The 18,428-nt window shown below is 41.2% G+C and overlaps 1 protein-coding gene across 2 annotated transcripts in view; it reads left to right on the plus strand.

Annotated features, from left to right (window-relative positions):
* Positions 1-3,250: 3,250 nt before the first annotated feature.
* nedd4l (NEDD4 like E3 ubiquitin protein ligase) overlaps positions 3,251-18,428 on the plus strand; it is a 47,657-nt gene continuing 32,479 nt past the window's right edge. For both annotated transcript variants that reach the window (XM_071529391.1, XM_071529392.1), the window contains exons 1-5: positions 3,251-3,549; positions 5,852-5,925; positions 11,415-11,496; positions 13,649-13,687; positions 14,151-14,204. In XM_071529391.1, the coding sequence (XP_071385492.1) occupies positions 3,505-3,549; positions 5,852-5,925; positions 11,415-11,496; positions 13,649-13,687; positions 14,151-14,204 (294 nt within the window). In that variant the 5' untranslated portion in view covers positions 3,251-3,504. The remainder of the gene's footprint in view (positions 3,550-5,851; positions 5,926-11,414; positions 11,497-13,648; positions 13,688-14,150; positions 14,205-18,428) is intronic.

Raw genomic sequence — 18,428 nt, forward strand, 5'->3', positions numbered from 1 at the left:
GACAAAAATGAGCCATAAAATTGCCATAAAAGTGAACTAGTCTAAGAGACATCAGTTTTCAGTGGTGATATCTGTGACTGTGTATGATGGTTGCCTGTAAAGTGAATAGCAAAACCAATCTCTCATAATTTATTTTGCCAGAACAACATTTTGATCATGTTTTCATGCAACCTAACACTGCAACACATTATTTGGAACGGAAATTCCTTCATTTTAGAGAATATTTTGAGATCTGATTGTTTGAAAACATCAATGTACAGTATGTCACTCATTTAATCTCATTAATCTATAGTTTTTGCATGTGGGATTAAGGAGTTGAAGAGAAAATTCAGCGCAGCAAACAAGCATTTAGTTGAAAGGATGGCTTTGTGTCAAGGGTGGCTTGGGAAATCTCTGCCCCTCCCCCTTTCAGCTCTACTTAGAAGCAATAATGTTATATAATGTGGCCATCTGCTCCTCAGATTGATTTAAAAGTCCCATTATATGACATATCCATGGTGAATGAGTGAAGCTACTGTGCAATTCAGAAACACATTTAATAATTTGTGGTTGATGCTCTATTGATGAACTATTATTGTGCATTAGGCCTATTATTACAATGCATTTTTCATCATTTATCTTAGCATTAATGATAAACACATTTTATTGTGCATGCGTATCTGTAGCCTATGTTGGATGTGTTTTGCATGTTTGTGTTTTTGTTTTTTGTGCATGTATGTAGGCCCATGTCAGCGTTCATTATTGTTCATTCAGTCTCTAAAACAGATTCATCCAGGGGTGAAGTGGATCTGATCTGTTCCCAGCCAGGCTTCCTCCTCAGTTAACCAGCAGGCCTACCGTTTACACATCAGCATATCAAGTTGTGTCTGCATTACATTTTCTTTGTGAATGTGTCTCATCAATGTGTAGCATGCACTGCAGCGGCTGGGCAACTGAAATGTCATATTGAATCAGTTATGACTGTGTAGTGACATCTAGCGGTGCTCCTTGGAAACTGATTAGGTGAATCCATTTGTGTTAACCAAGCAAAACTCGGTCTCTGTATGGGTGAAGGTACAATTACAGTACAGTTTGAAGAACTACCATTGCTGTTGACGTCATATTAGGCTACCTGAGGGGGATTTATAGGGCTATTATAGTTCTTGTCTGACACCGATTGACAGAAAGAAAGAAAGAAAGAAAGAAAGAAAGGAAGGAAGAAAGAAAGAAAGAAAGAAAGAAAGAAAGAACCGTGACCTTGAAACTAACTCATCTGTATGTTTATTTATGTTATTATATTTATTTATTTATATTATAGGTTATTATATTGTTATGTATTTATTGTATACTAATTTCTTAATTTCTTTAGGTTATATCACTTTATTAATCTCCTGTGGGGAAATCTATAAAATATCTATTTCTAGTTTTGTTCCTTTTAAATCTTTGTAAGGTAGCCTACATTTTGGTGTAACTCCAAGGAAAGCTGTGCAGCACATTTCACTCCGGTAGGTTTGCTCGTTTTCTATAGTATAGTAGTCTATGGGCGGCGCTACAGGACAAGCAAAGCAAACTGGTTGGTCACCAGAGTGGCAGAGAGACGGTTTGGCCTCAGGGCCTGTCTCACCAGGCGAGTGGGTTAGAGAGCTAACTTTGGCCTCAACCCTGATGAGTTTTCTGTGTCATGAAGGTGTCTCACTTTACAGCGGGTGATCACCATGGTAACTAACCTGCTCCCTATCAGGTTCAGCTCAGGCCAAACGAGGCCCGCCTCCTCACCAATCAGCTGACTGGGAAAATGATATCACCACACCTACAGGATCCCTGGAGGGTTTTTTTTTAATAGGCCTAACCTTCCCTGGAAAAATTCAATTTACCAAACCCGATATGAACAAAAACATTGACCAATACAATTGCATTCAAATGAATGATACAAGCAATAAACAGAACTGCACAGGGAGATACTACTGAATTAACACAAGGGCTCTTGGCAGTGTTTAGATACCGACAGAACACTTTCGCTTTCCCTGATGATTTATAATATCAGATACAACAATAGTAATAATAATGATAATAATAATGATAATTATAATAATAATAATAATAGATATAATACATATTTAGAGTGTTCCCAGGCCACTCTGGCTATAAAAGAGGGTTTTTATCAAATAGCAGGTATGGTACATTCCTTGACTAGTCAATTAATAATTAATTAAATTTACTGTTGCATATTAAGTGCGATAAAATTCCTTCATAGGACTCACGAGAGTGATTGGTGCAATAAAATGCGCCTATATTCCCAACACCACAGCCCATGAGGCAGACTTTTTGAATATTACATCTTTTCAAAGCCTCAATGTGATTACACACACAATATTGTATCAGTGAGAAGTATGTTAATGAAGGGGCAGTGATAAGCCTGTTTACTTACACAGTCACACTATCCGCAATTTACCTTCAGCCTTGGCAGCAGAAACAGTGTTACTTTTCACTGCTACAGTGTTTTTATTGCTCATATTTATTTATTATAATAGTTTGTTAATGAGATAAGAATAGAAATCTAGTAATCCAAATTGTTTCCCATACTTTCCACTTTTACACTCTAGGCCTAATACTGTTTTGCCGGCAGCATATGTTTACATAACCCCACAATTATTTATAATCCATTGCTTTTATTGTTTGATTATTTTATTATTTTCTACTGTGTTATTGCTTATTTTAATAGTCTAGTTGTGTTGTGTATTATATTCCCTTCGAGTCATATTACTTTTGCTACTGCAACGACCTAATTTCCACGGTGATCAATAGTTTAATCTGATATTTTATCATTAAATGGGCTGCACTCTGGATGAGTCCGTGTTGCATGTGATTGGCTATTTGGTACAAACCCCGCCCCTTTCATGTGAACGCGCTCATAGCAGGATTGGAAAATCCTGGGTTGACAGAGCGAGCTGATAACCGCCGTTAGTGAGATTTATTAGCTAGGATTGACATTGTTAGGTTTTGTGTATCCAGTTATCGCAAAGATACCCTGCCTGTGTTGAACTTGCTTCGTGAGACAGGCCCCGCACACCCTGAAGAAGAAAAAAAAACACACATACTCCAGCTCCACGCCCTCTGCCTGTTTTATTGGCCGGTGTGGGGCTTGGAGGAATCCACGATCCACTTGGTTGGTCACAGTTATCATCAATCAGATATACTGTCATGCGATTGGCTCAGCCGGTTAGAGGAAGTCAACTGTCACACCGTTTCTGGGGATAAGCTCGGAGTTGACAAAAGCGAGCTGCCTCGAAACATTTTAGGCATAGTTTTAATTGCCAAGTTGTAGACTCGTCAGACCACGCTGGCGAGGATTACGTTATTTTGCTGCAAACGAAACCACCGTGCCGTGCCCAGGATTTGCTCTTACTCTGGACTCACCACCACCGCACGGCAGAGAGAAAAGGGGACTTTATTGTTCAAGGCTAGCTAGCTAGCTTTGCCAGGCGGCTTGTTTTTTGTGTGTGTAGAGTGTGGACCGTAGGCTATATGGCTACGAATTTCGAACCAATATATGGACTTTCAGAAGATGAGGTAAGCTGTAATTTCAATGGAGCTTTGTTATGTAGCTAGCAAAGACTGATAGGTTTCTGTAACAGGGGGTTCAATACAGCCAATCAGCCACATATAGCTAACGTTAACATTAGCTGGATAATCAAGCTAACAAGTCCTACATTCCATAGAAAGTCAGCTGTCAATTTCCTGCTCCCTGTCTACATGTCCATGGCATTAGTTTACAGACCTTTATTTCATTTATTTCATGATTACCGCACACTATGGCTTTACAGTCTAGAAATTACACGACAGTAGAGTACGATCGAACAATCTTAAAATTTTAAATAAAAATTATATATTAACGAACTGTAGCTTGACCAGCGCCTCAAAGTGCTGTTTTGGAGCCTAGATGCGCAGGTTAGATTATATTGTGCAATCTGTGTAGAAAATGCATGGCTGCATTACCAGTTAGCCACTCTGTCTGTTCAGATTTTAACACCATCTGTTGTCAGTGTTCAGAGCTGGTGATGGCTAGTTGACCACAAAACGAGTTTGAAGAGTTGAGCCATGGCATGTTCATCTGCCATTGCCAAAGGAGCTCGTTATATCCACTCCTATGCGGTGAACTCTCTTGCCTTTGACACCCATCGAGGAATTAACGTTAAGCAGCCTATAAATCAGTGTTAGCATAAAAATGTTGTTTTACAGATTATGAATCACGAATTAGACATGAGGAGATTACTAATTAAAAAATAGAATGATTTGCTAATTGATCATCTGGCCTTTATCATCATTGTGACTGCAGGGTGTCTCCTCTAGTCACATCAGCAAACTGCCTAGTAGACATTACTGGTGCAGTAAGGAATAATAAGACTACAGATTTTTTTGGGATGATCCAGATGGATGAATAAAAATAATACTCTTAGATGTTCTTTCTGATTTCTTACAGGAGAGTAGGGGGCGTGTCTCTTACTGTTGAGCTGTCTGTTTACAGCAGTAGACAAAAGGAAAAGAGTCACTTTTTCACTAGGATGCATATAAGATTAGCCTCAGTCAACTCATTATACTGTGCAAAGGATTAGGTATTAGGTGTATTATGTTGACTCTCAAAATATAGGCTAGTGTAGCCTTGGTCAGGTTGCTATTTTAGTCAAATACACAGTTATCTTTAAGTTGATATAGTGGATCTATGTCTTGGTGATATTGCATTGGTTAATTCTAAAATTTGGTATATTGACTGAAACACTTTATGTTTTTTTAGTATTAGGATCATAACAGTCAGTGGTATACCTTATGTCACAGGGTAAGAGTAATGAAACTGAGATAGCCAGGTACCAAGGCAGTTGTATCTGTTTTGGTATCTTGACTAAGTTCCTCCTTGACTCCCACTGTGAACCCTGTCTGTCAGTCTGTCATTATGGGAGGGAGAGCTAAAAGGCATGATTATAACAGCATTCCACACGCTGCAACACAAGGGACTTTGGGAAGGGTTGGCTAGTTTTTGGCTAACATTCACTGTGTTACAGACATAAAACCGGAGCTCGACTCAAGTTTCTAAGACAATATAGGCCCACATTCCATAAGACAATAAGCTTCCTGTGAGAGCGATGTAAACATTCAGTAATGTTACACCCCTCTGAACAAGGCCGTGGCCTTAGGTAACAGCTGGGTAGGCCTGGGCTCCCCCTCCCTCCCCCATTCTCCAGCACTTATCATAATTAAAGCTGTGACAGAATTTGTTGTCAGCCATTATGTATATGGCATAAACATTACTTAGCCTACCTACTGGGAAGCAGCACGTCATCGATTTTCTTTTAACGCGCATTTCAAGTTGCAGTGTAGTAGGGAAAAGTGGGTGTGAACCAGTAAACGGAGCATGGTGTGAGGTAGGTCGAGGTTGACTACAACATGCAGTAGGTTTCCTCTGCAGGAGGTGCTGTTGGAAGAAAATGTGTGCATGCACACAGAGTAACATTAGGGTCATAAGACGTAAGGAAACATTCCTAGAGAGACTAATGAGCCAATCCTGCATTGCGTATATATTTTTTATATTTTATATATTTTTTTTTATATATATATTTTTCTGCAGTAGTTTAATAGAGTTTTGTCTTATCTCCTCTGTTAAGTCATGAATATTGTGATCACTCAGCAACCCTCAGCAATAAGCTAGTCCTGAAAGCCTTTGAAATACCACTCAATCCTATTTAGGTCAGGGTTATTAACTTATAAAATGCAGGTCAGTGCTGCCAACAGTTTCAGATGTTTGAAGTGGCTTGGTTATGAGATCATTTTTCCATGAGTTTGATCAAATATCTCGATCCATCATCTCTTTCTTCTCCAGCATGAAACGAGGGTGCTGCGGGTTAAGGTCATTGCTGGAATCGACCTGGCGAAGAAAGACATCATTGGAGCCAGGTGAGCATTTTGTGACACACCAGAACATGATCTTTTTATCAGAAGCATCTCTGTCATTACACTGTTGCTCACTTCATCATTGTGAGAATGCTTTGTAGGCCCCTTCAGTTCACTGGTTGTGGACGCAGCTAAGGTCAGGGTTGACATTGCACTTTGTTTAGCCAAGCTAGGCCTTGGGCTAGGTAATACTTTGGTTGGTGTTGGCTCTTTAAATATGACATTTTTGCTGGGCTCCAGCCATACAGTTTTTGAAACGTACAATATCTAGCTAGGCAAAATACTTCGGTTAGAGACCAGGAAATAGCATGCACAACTCAAAAAAGTTCAAATATCAAAGAATATATCTTAGACTGAGTACAAGGTCTAACGGATACAGAACAGAACAGAATTGAAAAGAAATGACCAGCACTACAAGTGTATGGACTAATATGTCTTCATTTATTCTTAAAACATGTAGTAGCAACAGCCGAATGTTGCCATCGGCCATCATCAGCATCGGAGCTGAAATGCATTTCAGCCATCAGCCATCATCAGCCATCATCAGCATCACAGCTGAAATGCATTCATCTGTTGCTACTACCGTGTTTTCAGAATAAATGAAGACATATTAGTCTATACACTTGGAGTGCTGGTCGTTTCTTTTCAATTCAAAATACTTGGTTAACGAGAATGATCTGTCAGGGACGTTTAAGTGAGAAATGCCCAACGTAGGACCAAGCAGAGAAACGGTTAGCCTTGGCCTACCTATAGCTTTCTGCCTTGACTTAGAGGGTCTCCTTCAGTCTGTCCTTTCAACTTTGGCCAATACGGTGTTTTGCACTTTCACTACATTCCAAAGTCACTCTTTTTATGAATAAACAAAGACCTTGAACTCCAAGACTTAGGCTAATCAATGATTACCTAGTTGCCTTCACTATCCCACTCATAACCCACTTACTTTCCCATTTTTGTCTTTACAGATAAAAGAGTTCAACTAATAATTAAACATAGCTGCTATTTATTAAGATACGGCAAATATTGAACTTCAACTTTAGAGGGTCTTTCAAACATTACGTTGATCAAAGGGCTATTCTGTGAAGCTGCCCTTGTTTCCCCAGTGGTGATTCTGTGATGAAGTGTAACCCACTGTTATCAGAACATTTATGTGATGTTGCATAATGCCCCTCTGTGGCGTTTCATTTAAAGATTGCATTTCGTTTTTTTGTTTTTTTTTGCATGACTAAGCAATGTGACTCATGTCCCATGATGAATCTTAATTACCTACCTTTTTGTACCCGCCTTGCTAGAATAACACTGTCAGTCATGAATAATATGCCATTGAGTGACCACCAATCACCACTTAATCAGTTATTGCTCTGGTCATGTGACAAATGGCAAAATACTACCTTCTTAGTCCAGGCTAAATGCATCATTTTGACAGTCCAAGGCCTAACTTCATGCTTAAGCTCAACACTATCTTATAAATCAAGTGAGGTGTAGAGGTACAGGTAGGGAGTATTACTCTAAAGAATTTAAAACAAGCTCATCAGAAGTGAAGATTAGAATGAGGGCTGCAACCATTAGTCAGTGTCTGCAGTGATGTTATTTTCAGATACATTGTTGAAAAAGTGATAAAGCAGGTTCTCCCTCGAGTACAAATTCTTAGAAGGCTGTGTTGAGTTTTCAGTCCGCCTTCATAGTCATCTTTTTGGCCCACAAAGGTGTGCTGAAATATCTGACTAGATCTATACATTTGAATGTAATGCAAATATAGCTAGCCATACTTGTAATGCAGTATCATATTTGGGTTCTGTTTTATACTGTGCTGAACTATAGTTTTGTTGTACTTGACTTACTCCACATGAAAATTTATGTCCATGAATTTTGAAATGTTCAGTTATGTTCAATTGCTATTGTAAATTATTCACTGAGATTGAGATTGTCGTTTAGCCATTTATATATTAAGTAATGGATAGATTCATTGATAACAAATTAGATGTTAGTTGCAGCCCTAATCATAACAGAAATTGATTATTTTGGATCCTCCTTAAATGTCTTCAGATTTCACTGCAGGGGTTTTCTTCCCGGAATGGCCTAACCAGGAAATACTCAGAACAGGCTGCCTCACTGGAGATTGCACATTACCAACATCATTCTTTAATTGCATCCTTACCAGCATCCTCAAACCTCTGTTGGTACAGTACACTGTGTGCGTGATAAGGTCAAAGAATAGTCTAGATGGGACAACGCCCATTTGGAACATAGCTGACATGCAATCAGACAGAGAATCAGAGGTTTTTTCCTGGGTAGAGTTATGGAAAAGGGGTTTCTTTTTCATTGAAGTGTGATTTAAATGTAGTGGGTATCTGGCTGAAACCATCTTAAGACTAGTGTAACCCTCACCCAAATTTTAATACATGTCTGGAACTACAATCCCCATGATGCATTACCATTGTCTGTGGTACTGTGTTGTATCTGAGCTGTGAGAAAGCTGAGATTGAGAGCCTGACATGTTCAGCACTGTGTGAGTGCTACTCACATGCCAGAGTGCCTGTGTTAGCATCCTGACGCCCTACTGGCAGGCTGGCTCGGCTCTGCTCAGGAGAAAGCTGTAATGTAATGAAGAAACACTGAATGAGGTCTCAATGTGTGGCGAGCTACCATCGGAGAGAGAGCGCTGACTTGGCAGTCTGTCACCTCATAAGATGCTCAAACACTGCAGGCTTGTTCTTTTCTTGTGTTTGCTCCAGACAGACCCATTCCTGTTACTGTTCTATTCTGCAACTCTACTTTCTTCTGTAGTGTCCTGCTCTGTTATTTTGGACGTTTTGAAGGACCCTGAGGTTTTGTCTTTTGTTGGTGTCCCCCTGAGGTGTTGATAGATAGAAACTTGGAGAACTCTTGTGCAATCAAACAGAGCTTTTCCACTGGTGGCATTGGTGTTACCAACTTATTCAGTTGGTGGCACCAGCATGCGATTTGGTCCTAGCATTTTTTAAATGTAAATATAAATCTTTTCTGCTGTCATCCTGGTGACAGCGCCTGCAGCTATCTCCTCCTGTTGTTCCTGCTCCTCCTCAGCATCATCAGCACCACTTGGTGGCTCTGTCTCCTTTTCTCTCTCCTCTCTCAAAGTACTCCGCTGTAGAACGCTTAATCTTTTCACTGACGATGCGTTTGTTGTTAAACGAACTTAAATTCATGTGACTGTCCGTTACTGTGAAGAATTAGACTTTTTTTAAATGCAGTGTTAATGGTATGTCAGTCAGGATGGAGGAAGCCAAGATGAGCAAAAGTGATTAGCCTATAGGCTACATGGACTACAAATAAATTAATTAAAGTACACATAAAATAAAGAACAGGTTAAAATGATTGTACACAGTTGTTTAAATTAATCATTTCTCCCCACTCGCACAAATGTGACCAAGTCAAATATGAACTTGCATTTCTTTAAAAAAAGGGTTGCACTTTAGAGCCCTGTCAAACAACCGGTGGCCCAAACTATCATTTGAATCCATTGACAGTTATTTGAATGCAGTGACGAACGCTCGCTTTCATCTCCCAGGCTTGACCTGAAGTAGCCTGTCTGTCTCCCTCAGCAGGATTATTATTGAGAGAGGGAAGGAGACAAGAAGGAGTCTCAGTGTAGCTGAAATACAGTAGGCCCATTGTTTTTGTTTAGTCACAACACATCACAGAACCACGTCAACACACAATTAGAGGCTGTGGGGATCCTGGAGATGTTAATTAGCAATCAAGGAGCAGTTTTGTGGGGTTCCATCTGCACAGGAAACTCAGTTCTCTTTTTTCCCCATTCCTTGTGTCTGCTTTCTTTGCTCCCTCTCAGCTGCTTTCTTAGAAGGAATGTAAGAGAAGCCCCTCCAACTCCACACAATTTGTAGCGGATGTAAGGAAAAGGATGCAGGGGCAAGAAAATACAATTTTAACAGACAATCAGTTTTGTCTCTGGTCTTGATAGGAGAAGTTGTTTCAGGAGCCTAACTAGAGGAGTAGATAAAGGCTGTGACATTAAGTAGTCCATAATTGGGGTAGCATAAGTTCACTTAATGGGAAACTTTGACCCTATTTACACCTGATATTAAAATGTGATCTGTATCTGCATATCTTATCTGGATAAGGGAAAAAAGGTGTAAACACACAGAGCACATATTGCGATGGGGATGTGATTGGATCTGCCAGACCTTCGGAGGTGGTCTGGCTCACATTGAGATTGAGATCGGATCTCAGCCAGAGTCAGCCAGGTGTAAATGAAATCCGTACAGTATGTTCACATTTGTGAGAAAGTACCACCCACTCGGTAGAAATTTCTTGACTCAAACTGAAGTTTGCCCTCCATTCAGGACTCCAGCATGATCCGCTCCCACCAGTCATCACTCCTCATCCTCATCCACAGTGAAGGAGTCGCTGTAGTAGCCTTCACAGCAGCTAAAGTTTGCAAACACTGATGAGGCATAAATAACCTGTCATTATTTGTCGTTGTTGTTGTGTACTATGAAAGAATCGAAAAAGACAACCCTTCCCAGGGCAAATGAAAAGTTAATCCAGGCTGTATAATATCTCGTCTAATGACTCTACATCCGCCATGTTAATTTCTGTTGACAATCCTCCCCCCCACCTGCTGCCTGTTTTGCATAGTGACACAAAAAATGAGATCTGATCAAAATGCAGACAGAATGCACAATGCAGACAACGAGAACGCATACAAAAATACAGGTATAAATGCAAATGGTGTGATTGGATTGTTCATTATCCAGATAGCATATAGATACAGATTGCATTTGTGAAAGTGGTCGGTTATCCAGATTAAATTTGTGAACGTGTGAAGTCTTCCTTTGGGAAGGTTATGACCTGACACTGAACCTAGTGTGGCCTATTGGGAGAGCAGCAGAGGACTTGGTCTGCCTAATGAATAGTGCTGCCCTCCTCTCTACCTAGAACTCACTAGAGATTTCTACCCTGTCAGCACCTTCAGATAAACCAGTCGGCTATTTTTAAATGGCACAGTCACAGGCACTCTACTTACTATTTGTCCTGCTCACCTCAAAATGTTTTGCTCTTTCTATTCTTAGCACTATGCTTTGTCAATAAGACATTATAGCCTTATCTCACAATACCCTAATGCAAGCAGTTTTTTTCTGCGGGGTTGTCCATTGCTGCTCAGGTTTCAGGTCTGGGAACCGACATGGTGACAGAGCCTAGCCTAGCACTACCTGTGACCATGTTAAATTTATTGTTAGATTGGGAATAGGACTAAGGTACATTAGGTAGGCACACTAAGCACTAGATGGGGATCCCTGTCTTCCTTTTAAGACTTCTGTAAAGTAAACATAATGTTATTGGGTGGAGTTTGTGCAGTGCATGCAAGAGAGTGTTTGGTGCAGATTTGTACATTTGATGTTGGACGTGTGGTGACAAATGAAGCAATGTGACAGGCTCAAAGTCACTTTAAACAGCACTGATTTGTTTCTCTGTTGTGTCTGTTTCTGCAGCGATCCTTACGTCAAACTTTCCCTCTATGTTGCGGATGAAAACAGAGAGCTCGCCTTAGTCCAAACGAAAACCATTAAAAAGGTAAGTCCAAAGGTAAACAATGGCTTTGACTCATGCTCATCTGTAGCATACTACCGCTCCCTTCCTGTGTCCAGCTATCAAATGTTAATTTTCCCCTCATGAGGAGTTTTGGCCAGTTGAGTTTCCTTCCATCATTAGCTCTACAAGAACAATTAGAAACGCAGATGGACTTAACATCATTCTAATTTGACCTGTGGCTGTCTCCTTCAGACATAATGACCTCTGATGTATTTTGTTGTTTGCACTGTATCAGAAGGGTCATCCCTGCCCACCACAATAATCTCCTCCCACACCTACGCCACTCACTTACTGCACAGTCATTGCAACAGGGCTTTAATGTCACTCACATGTGCCCTTGATCACTCCCCTTGTAAATCACAGGCCTGAGACGACTAGCTCTTCCTATTCTCCGCTTTGTGTTTTTTAACCATGTCATCTGTGAAGGAGGGAAACCAGTGGAAGGCACCAGAATCCAGTGCATCCTTGTCTGTTTAGGAGAGACTATCTGAGTCTAGAGGGAGACATAGGCCGAGCTCTGTTTCCCCCAATGGACTGTTTCTGGGGGGAAATCTGTTCACACCAGGGGGAGCTGTTTCTTGTTATTCAGTGTAACCTTCACTGAAAAAATAGCTTTAAATTTCAGAGGGGCTGTAATTTAGAAAATAACTGTCAGTACAAACATTGTGGAATGATTTGGACTAGACATGGTTTAAAATGAACTCAAACGGTTCTGCACAGCATTTTATTCATAGGCCAAAGCTAGGCCTAGGTCTGTGGAAATATATAACATGCAAAGATGAAGCTTGGATGATCAGAGCACTGCAATGTAGCCTGTTGTACTGTGGCTGTCTGTTGTGTAATACCTGCATATGCTTGCCAGATAGACATCAGTTTGACTCTGCAAGCAGCTTCATATGTCTTTGTAAATTCCTCCTTTCTCGGTGGTTTAGGTCAGCTAGTTGCCAGCCAATCCTCTGCTGGAGTGAGGCAGCGCAGGCCTCCATGCAGGCAGACATATGCTGCCAGTGGCCATGCCTGCCTTCTAGGATATAAATAGCTGACAATGCACTGCTATGTGGAGCAGAAAAGGAAGCATCACTGCTACGCTCTTCTATGGGCTCTGTCTGTGTCTTTAAAGTGGGCCACCTCTGCCGGCATCTTTGTTGTCGAAGCTAAGAGTGTTGCTGATGGCAAGATGCACTGGAAAAAAACCCACATTGTATTCTAAAGCAGGTCAGAGACTGTTATTAGTTGGTAAAACCTACCCTGAGCTGCTTGGTCTACCTCATACTATGTGTGTACACAGGCTCATGCTGTAAAGTCATACCTAATGTTGATATTTTGCATAGCATACAGGATATTTTTGCTATTTATTAAGGAGAAATTGTCAAAATTTGAATATTTCATTAAAATTACATTTTTGTTTTTTTGTCAAGGGCAATGGGTTCAGTGGGAACTCTGATATCGCAGCAAAGTTATTTTAACAGAGACGTTATTTTATCGCTGCGGTAAAATATTAAGTGTTTATTAATCAGAGAGACTTGTGAAATTAAGGCTTCATTGACATTCTGGTGTTTGCCTCATTTCAATAACCAAAGGCATTTTAATGAGATCTGTCACATAGTTCTCAGACCAATAAAATATAAAACTGGGTATGTGTGAGAGAGAGGCAGAGGGACAGAGGCTTTGCAGACACATATTGAGTTGATCCCTCCAGCAAGTCAGTGGAAATCCTCATGGCTGTTGATCTGGAGACTAATGACAATCATTGGGCCATGTTGCAAGCTACAAACTTCCTCTAACAACTTAAGAGGATCATTGAAGCACAAGATCAAGCCTAATTTCTCACTCAGGCGCTCCTCTCTCACTCCCTCTTGGATAAGTTTCTGACGCGTCCTTGTGGCTCAGAGGTCTAAGTTTGAATCTGGCCCAGGGCCTTTTGATGGATGTCATTCCTCTGTCTCTCCCAGTCTTTCAAGTCTCTCTCTACTTTGAACAATCTAATAAAGGTAAAAATGCCCCCCAAAAAAATCTTAAAAAAAACCCAAACAAATTCTGTTCTTTGTAAACGAGTGATGATGTTCAGTAGGCTTCAGTAAGTGGTTAATTAATTATTAGTGTAACCATGTCTATACTTGGTCTTCTTTTTCAGACCCTCAATCCCAAATGGAACGAGGAATTCTACTTCAGAGTGAGTGCTGTTTTAAAAGCATAACTTTTTATACTGCAATATGCCTCAAATTCCCTTTCTTCCCAATATAGATCCTCCAGAAAGACTGTTACTGCACATATTGTTTACTCTATAGTTGTCATGCTAGACTTGTTCATCTCTTGTGGCAGTTAAACTGAGAACTGAATCCCATCTCCTCCACCGCTGTAATCAAACGGGCCATATTAAAGTTTACAAGCTAAGCCACACGCATATGATTACTGCCTACTGGTTATTTATAGAAGAATCATAGTTCAGTCAGTATAGTGTAACGATTAAAGGAGGAGATTGACTATTTTTTAGCCACGCTATTTCGGTAGTTGTGAATTATTGTTACCCAAAGGCAAACAGTTAGGCAGTTACCTACAAAGTGTTGGCTTTATATTCTACATCACCACTGGATGACTGCTCTAACATCACCCCTGTCATTTTATTGCCAACACAGGTGTGTCCTCAGAATCACAGACTGCTCTTTGAGGTGTTTGATGAAAACAGATTGGTAAGATTCACACTTTGTCATCTCTTCTCCTTTACCCCTTGTGTAACTTATGATATCACATTTTACCTTTTTATTTTGGTCTGTTGTGTTCTGACGTCTTTCACTGTAGTTGATTTAATTCCACACACCAAATGCAACATGCTTTTTTCATTGATTTCACATAATTTATTTCTTCTTGTTGTAGACATTGTCTTGATAACATCTCTGGCCATATTTGGTATTGTTTGTTCTACTGTGGTGATAATGGTCCTTAATGATGATAATGGTCCTGGTTTCCTTAAAGATTCAGGTTCTAAAAAATGACTGTAACAGAATCCAAATGCAATGTAACTGTGTAACTGATATTACTGTAAGCCATCATAGACCTGATATATCTGAATTGCATGGACTCTTTATCTGTACCCTAATTTCTTCACAGGAATCCTTTTGTGTACTCTATGACACATTTCCAGATTTGATTTCACAGGATTTTAGCTACGGACTCTTACATCAGTATTATGATTTTGAGCAAAGGAAATGCATTGGTGGGGAAGATCTATCTGCAGGTATTCTCTCAAAGAAACAAAAGCCTTTTAAGACTGTGGTCCACTAACAACTCCTACACCCCCCTTATGTCATTGTGGTGCTCAAATCCTAATTTCTCAGATTTCTACCATGGAAGAGAACACTGGTTTCCTAGACTTGTGAAATTAAGCCTGTCGTAGGCTTTCAGTTGCCATGACGACTAGATTAAATTCTGCATAATGTCAAATGCCACAGTAAAGAAAAGCAGAAGTAGGCCTTGGTAATCAATTTACCATGCTCTCTATCCATCCAGTTGTCTGGTATAAAGGTTCCCCCACCATGGCTAACCGTGCTCTTAAAACAGTGGAGACTGAAGTGAAATGGTTATTGACATGGCGTCCTAAGACATTGTTCTGTGGAGGAAGCAAAGACTTCCCTGGAGGGGGGTTGTAGGATAATGAATGGTGATATTTATTTCTAATGGCTATTCAGTAACTCTGGATGTTCAGTTTGATGTTTGATATAACAAACAGTGGAGGCAGCCCGACAGAGAACTGGTGTTCTTGGCTGGATAAGGCGGATTCGGTTGGGGTCTCACAGGTTCAGGGCTACTGCTTTTGTGGTTGGAGGAACAACGTGGGAGGCCAACAGTTTGGGAAGTGTCTTTCCCGTCTTTGTAATATGATAGACACTGAATTTTCTCCTTTCCCCGATGGGTTTAAGTGCAGAGGTGTGGCTATTATGATGAACTCTCAGTTACTTTTTATGTGCACTGTCCATGTTTCATATACTCATGCAATTGCTACATATAGGTGTGTGTTGTTTGTGCACCTTCTACATTCCCCTGTTGATGGGGACCTGCTGGCGTTTGGCTCTCTAGGAAAAGGGCAGCTCTGGTTTTCCCTTAGCGCAGTGGGAGCTCTCCTGGCGCAGTCTTAGTGTCGCAGGATAGAAGAGGACAAGACAAGAGAGCAGAGCACAGGCAGCCTCAAGCCTGGTCGTCTCCTTATATGTCTGAGGAGGTGCTTGCCTGTCTGACTCTAGGTGCATGCCAAGGCAGCTCTCCCACCACTGGCCAATATTTCTTTTGAGTGGGCTGCTGGTCCTCCTGCGTGCATTAATTTATGGTTTATTTGTCAGAAGGGATGGCTGAAAAGTTAAACTAAGCTTTGTGTTATGGTATTTGTGGTAGATGATGGCTTAGTAATACGAAATTGTAGGTATACTAATGCTCTAGATAAACTAAATGTCAAGTAAACTGAGTGTCAACAAAATGTATTAAAGACTGCCTCCAGTCGATGCTGCCTGTCTCCTTGTTGCCCTGTTGTCCACAATCCACAGCATTCCTTTTTTTTCTTCTTGACCATTCCTTTTTTTTTTCTTCCCTTTCCCTCTGTGGTGCACCATAAGTGGCCGGGTTGTCACTACTGCAGCTTGTTTTTTGACACAGACGGGCTGACACACACTGAGGACTGGATCATAGGTCTTAGCAGTCATGGAGGTTCGAACAAGGCAGCCACTTTTGAGACCATACGCCTCTGAAAGGCCACATTATCATAGAAGCTTTGTCCATTCTCTCCATTCACTCCCCCACTAAGTCTAGCCTCAGGGCAACATAGTGTTACATGCGGCCAAGTAGCCTAAAACCCCCATTTATTCACTTGTTTGAATTCTGATAGGCTGAGGAATCTCTTTGCTATATGTCAGTATTACACATTCTCTCATTTGTGCACTGGTTGAGTCATGATGGCTAGCCTTTAGACGAAGAGGTTTCATACAGAGAAAACCCATATAATTACCTTTCAATTCAAGATGGGGCGATAAACCGTGAAACCTATCCATATCATCCAAAAGTTTAATCTGTTCTAAAAATGTAATCTGTTCTACATTTTCCCAGCGAACCCATGGTGTATCTTGGATTACATTAAGCTTGTTTAAACCGAGACAATACTGGAGATAAATCAGTCATACTTGATTGCTTGTCCATACTCATTCAGATCTACCTTTCAGTATCAGTAGTTACTTTGGACACAGATGTATTTGATCAATATGGATGTTAAAGTGTCTCTAATGCATCTTGTTTTACCATGTGCTCTAATGTAGCCTAACTGATTACAAAGGCTGCAGCATCATAAGTGTGCTTGAGTTCAGCATTGCAGTCTATGATCACAGCTGAGTCTTATCTTCAGTGATATTTGGAAGCAAGCAGAGTGGCCTATAAAACCACCAGGCAGTTAAGTGTTTGGCTGTGTATGGGAGACAGCTCATGTCTATTCTGTTTGAAGAAGACTTGGATTGCTTTCCCCTGAGATGACTGTGGGGTTTGCCTTATCAAAGCTGCAATCTGTCAGATAGTCTGCTCTTCATTTTGCTGCTGCCTTTTTTTCTGGTCCATTTTTAGCATCCACTTCCTTATGCTTCTATGTTGTGTTTCCAAACTACAGGAAGTAACAGGGCTGAGATTTGATGGTGAATTTTGCGTTTTTAGTAGGACTTTGGGCTATATTTGGTATTAGTAGGGAGTTCAGGAAGGAAATCATCTTCTCTAATTGTGACCGATGTACCAGTTGCTAGGGGGTATGGATGTGTGTTTGTGTATGTGTGTTGCACCCAGATTTATGGTTCTGTTCTTCTACTGCCTGTCCCAGCTGTGTTCAGACCCTGGTCTCACCCTTTCCCACTCCCCCGTACTCTCTCCCCTGTCCTCTTTCTTCCTCACAGCTTCCCTCTCTCTTCCTCCCCTTGGAGCCGTGGCTTGGTGTCCTTGCAGATCAGGGGCAGCTGAGAGGGTGCTGTTAGTTTGGCCCGGAGTTGTTACAGTTAAAAAGAGACCGTATGGGGGCGGAGAGCAATTGAGGGAGGGGTGGTGAGAGATGATGTTCACCAATTATATGTTCAGATAAGATGAAACTTTAATGATCTTTAGTGAGTGGGAAATTGGGTCGTTGGGGAATTGTTCTGTGCTTCTACAAGTACTTGGCTCCTGTAACTCAGAGCAGTTTTAGGTAAGAGAATGAAGTGGGAGGTCAAGTTGAGTTATGGGGGTTAAAAACCACCAGACTGTCTAGAACTCGGAGTGAGGAGGGGAGAGCATAGCCTGGAAGAGGAGGGGATAGCGGACATTTATGAGAGGTGAGGGGACAGTGATACAGGCGGTTAGAGACATTGTGGAGTGGGGGGGGGTGGTTGGTAGGTAAGATGTGTGTGGGGGACAGTTGGCACTTGAGGGCAGCATGGGGTTGCAATAGGAGGTGGTGAAGCCATTTGCAGTCACATGACTGACAAGCAGCCCACTGTCACCTCGGAAACCAGGAGCGCCGGCCGCTCTTATCCAATCATGCCAGGAATGCTGGCCGTCACTCGGCTCAGGCTATTTCTGCTGTCTGTCGCTATTGCTCGGTAGTGCTAAGAGTTTGGCATACAGGGATCCTTCTTTTTTTGTTTCTCCCTCTCTTTTTTCCCCCTCACCCTTGCTCTCTCTCTTTTGGCTCCACTCTGCCACTCTCGAGTGTGTAGCCTTAAGTTGTTAGCTCTCTTGCAGTGTGTCTTTTGTTTTTGTGGTGTGAGTTTGCTGCTCTTCTTTCCTTCATACAGTTTACTGTAGGAGGGAAAGTTGTGGAAGAGACTCGGAGAGGGAGAGGGGGAAGGAGGGAGGGGGGAGGGAGAGAGAGAGAGAGAGGGGGAGAGAGAGAGAGAGAGAGAGAGAGAGAGTGTGGAAGA

The sequence above is a fragment of the Centroberyx affinis genome, unplaced genomic scaffold (assembly GCF_046629955.1).
Source record: "Centroberyx affinis isolate AG114_WGS23_722 - 3 ecotype Tasmania unplaced genomic scaffold, CSIRO-AGI_Caff_v1 ptg001787l_1, whole genome shotgun sequence".
In the NCBI taxonomy this organism is placed as follows: Eukaryota; Metazoa; Chordata; class Actinopteri; order Beryciformes; family Berycidae; genus Centroberyx; species Centroberyx affinis.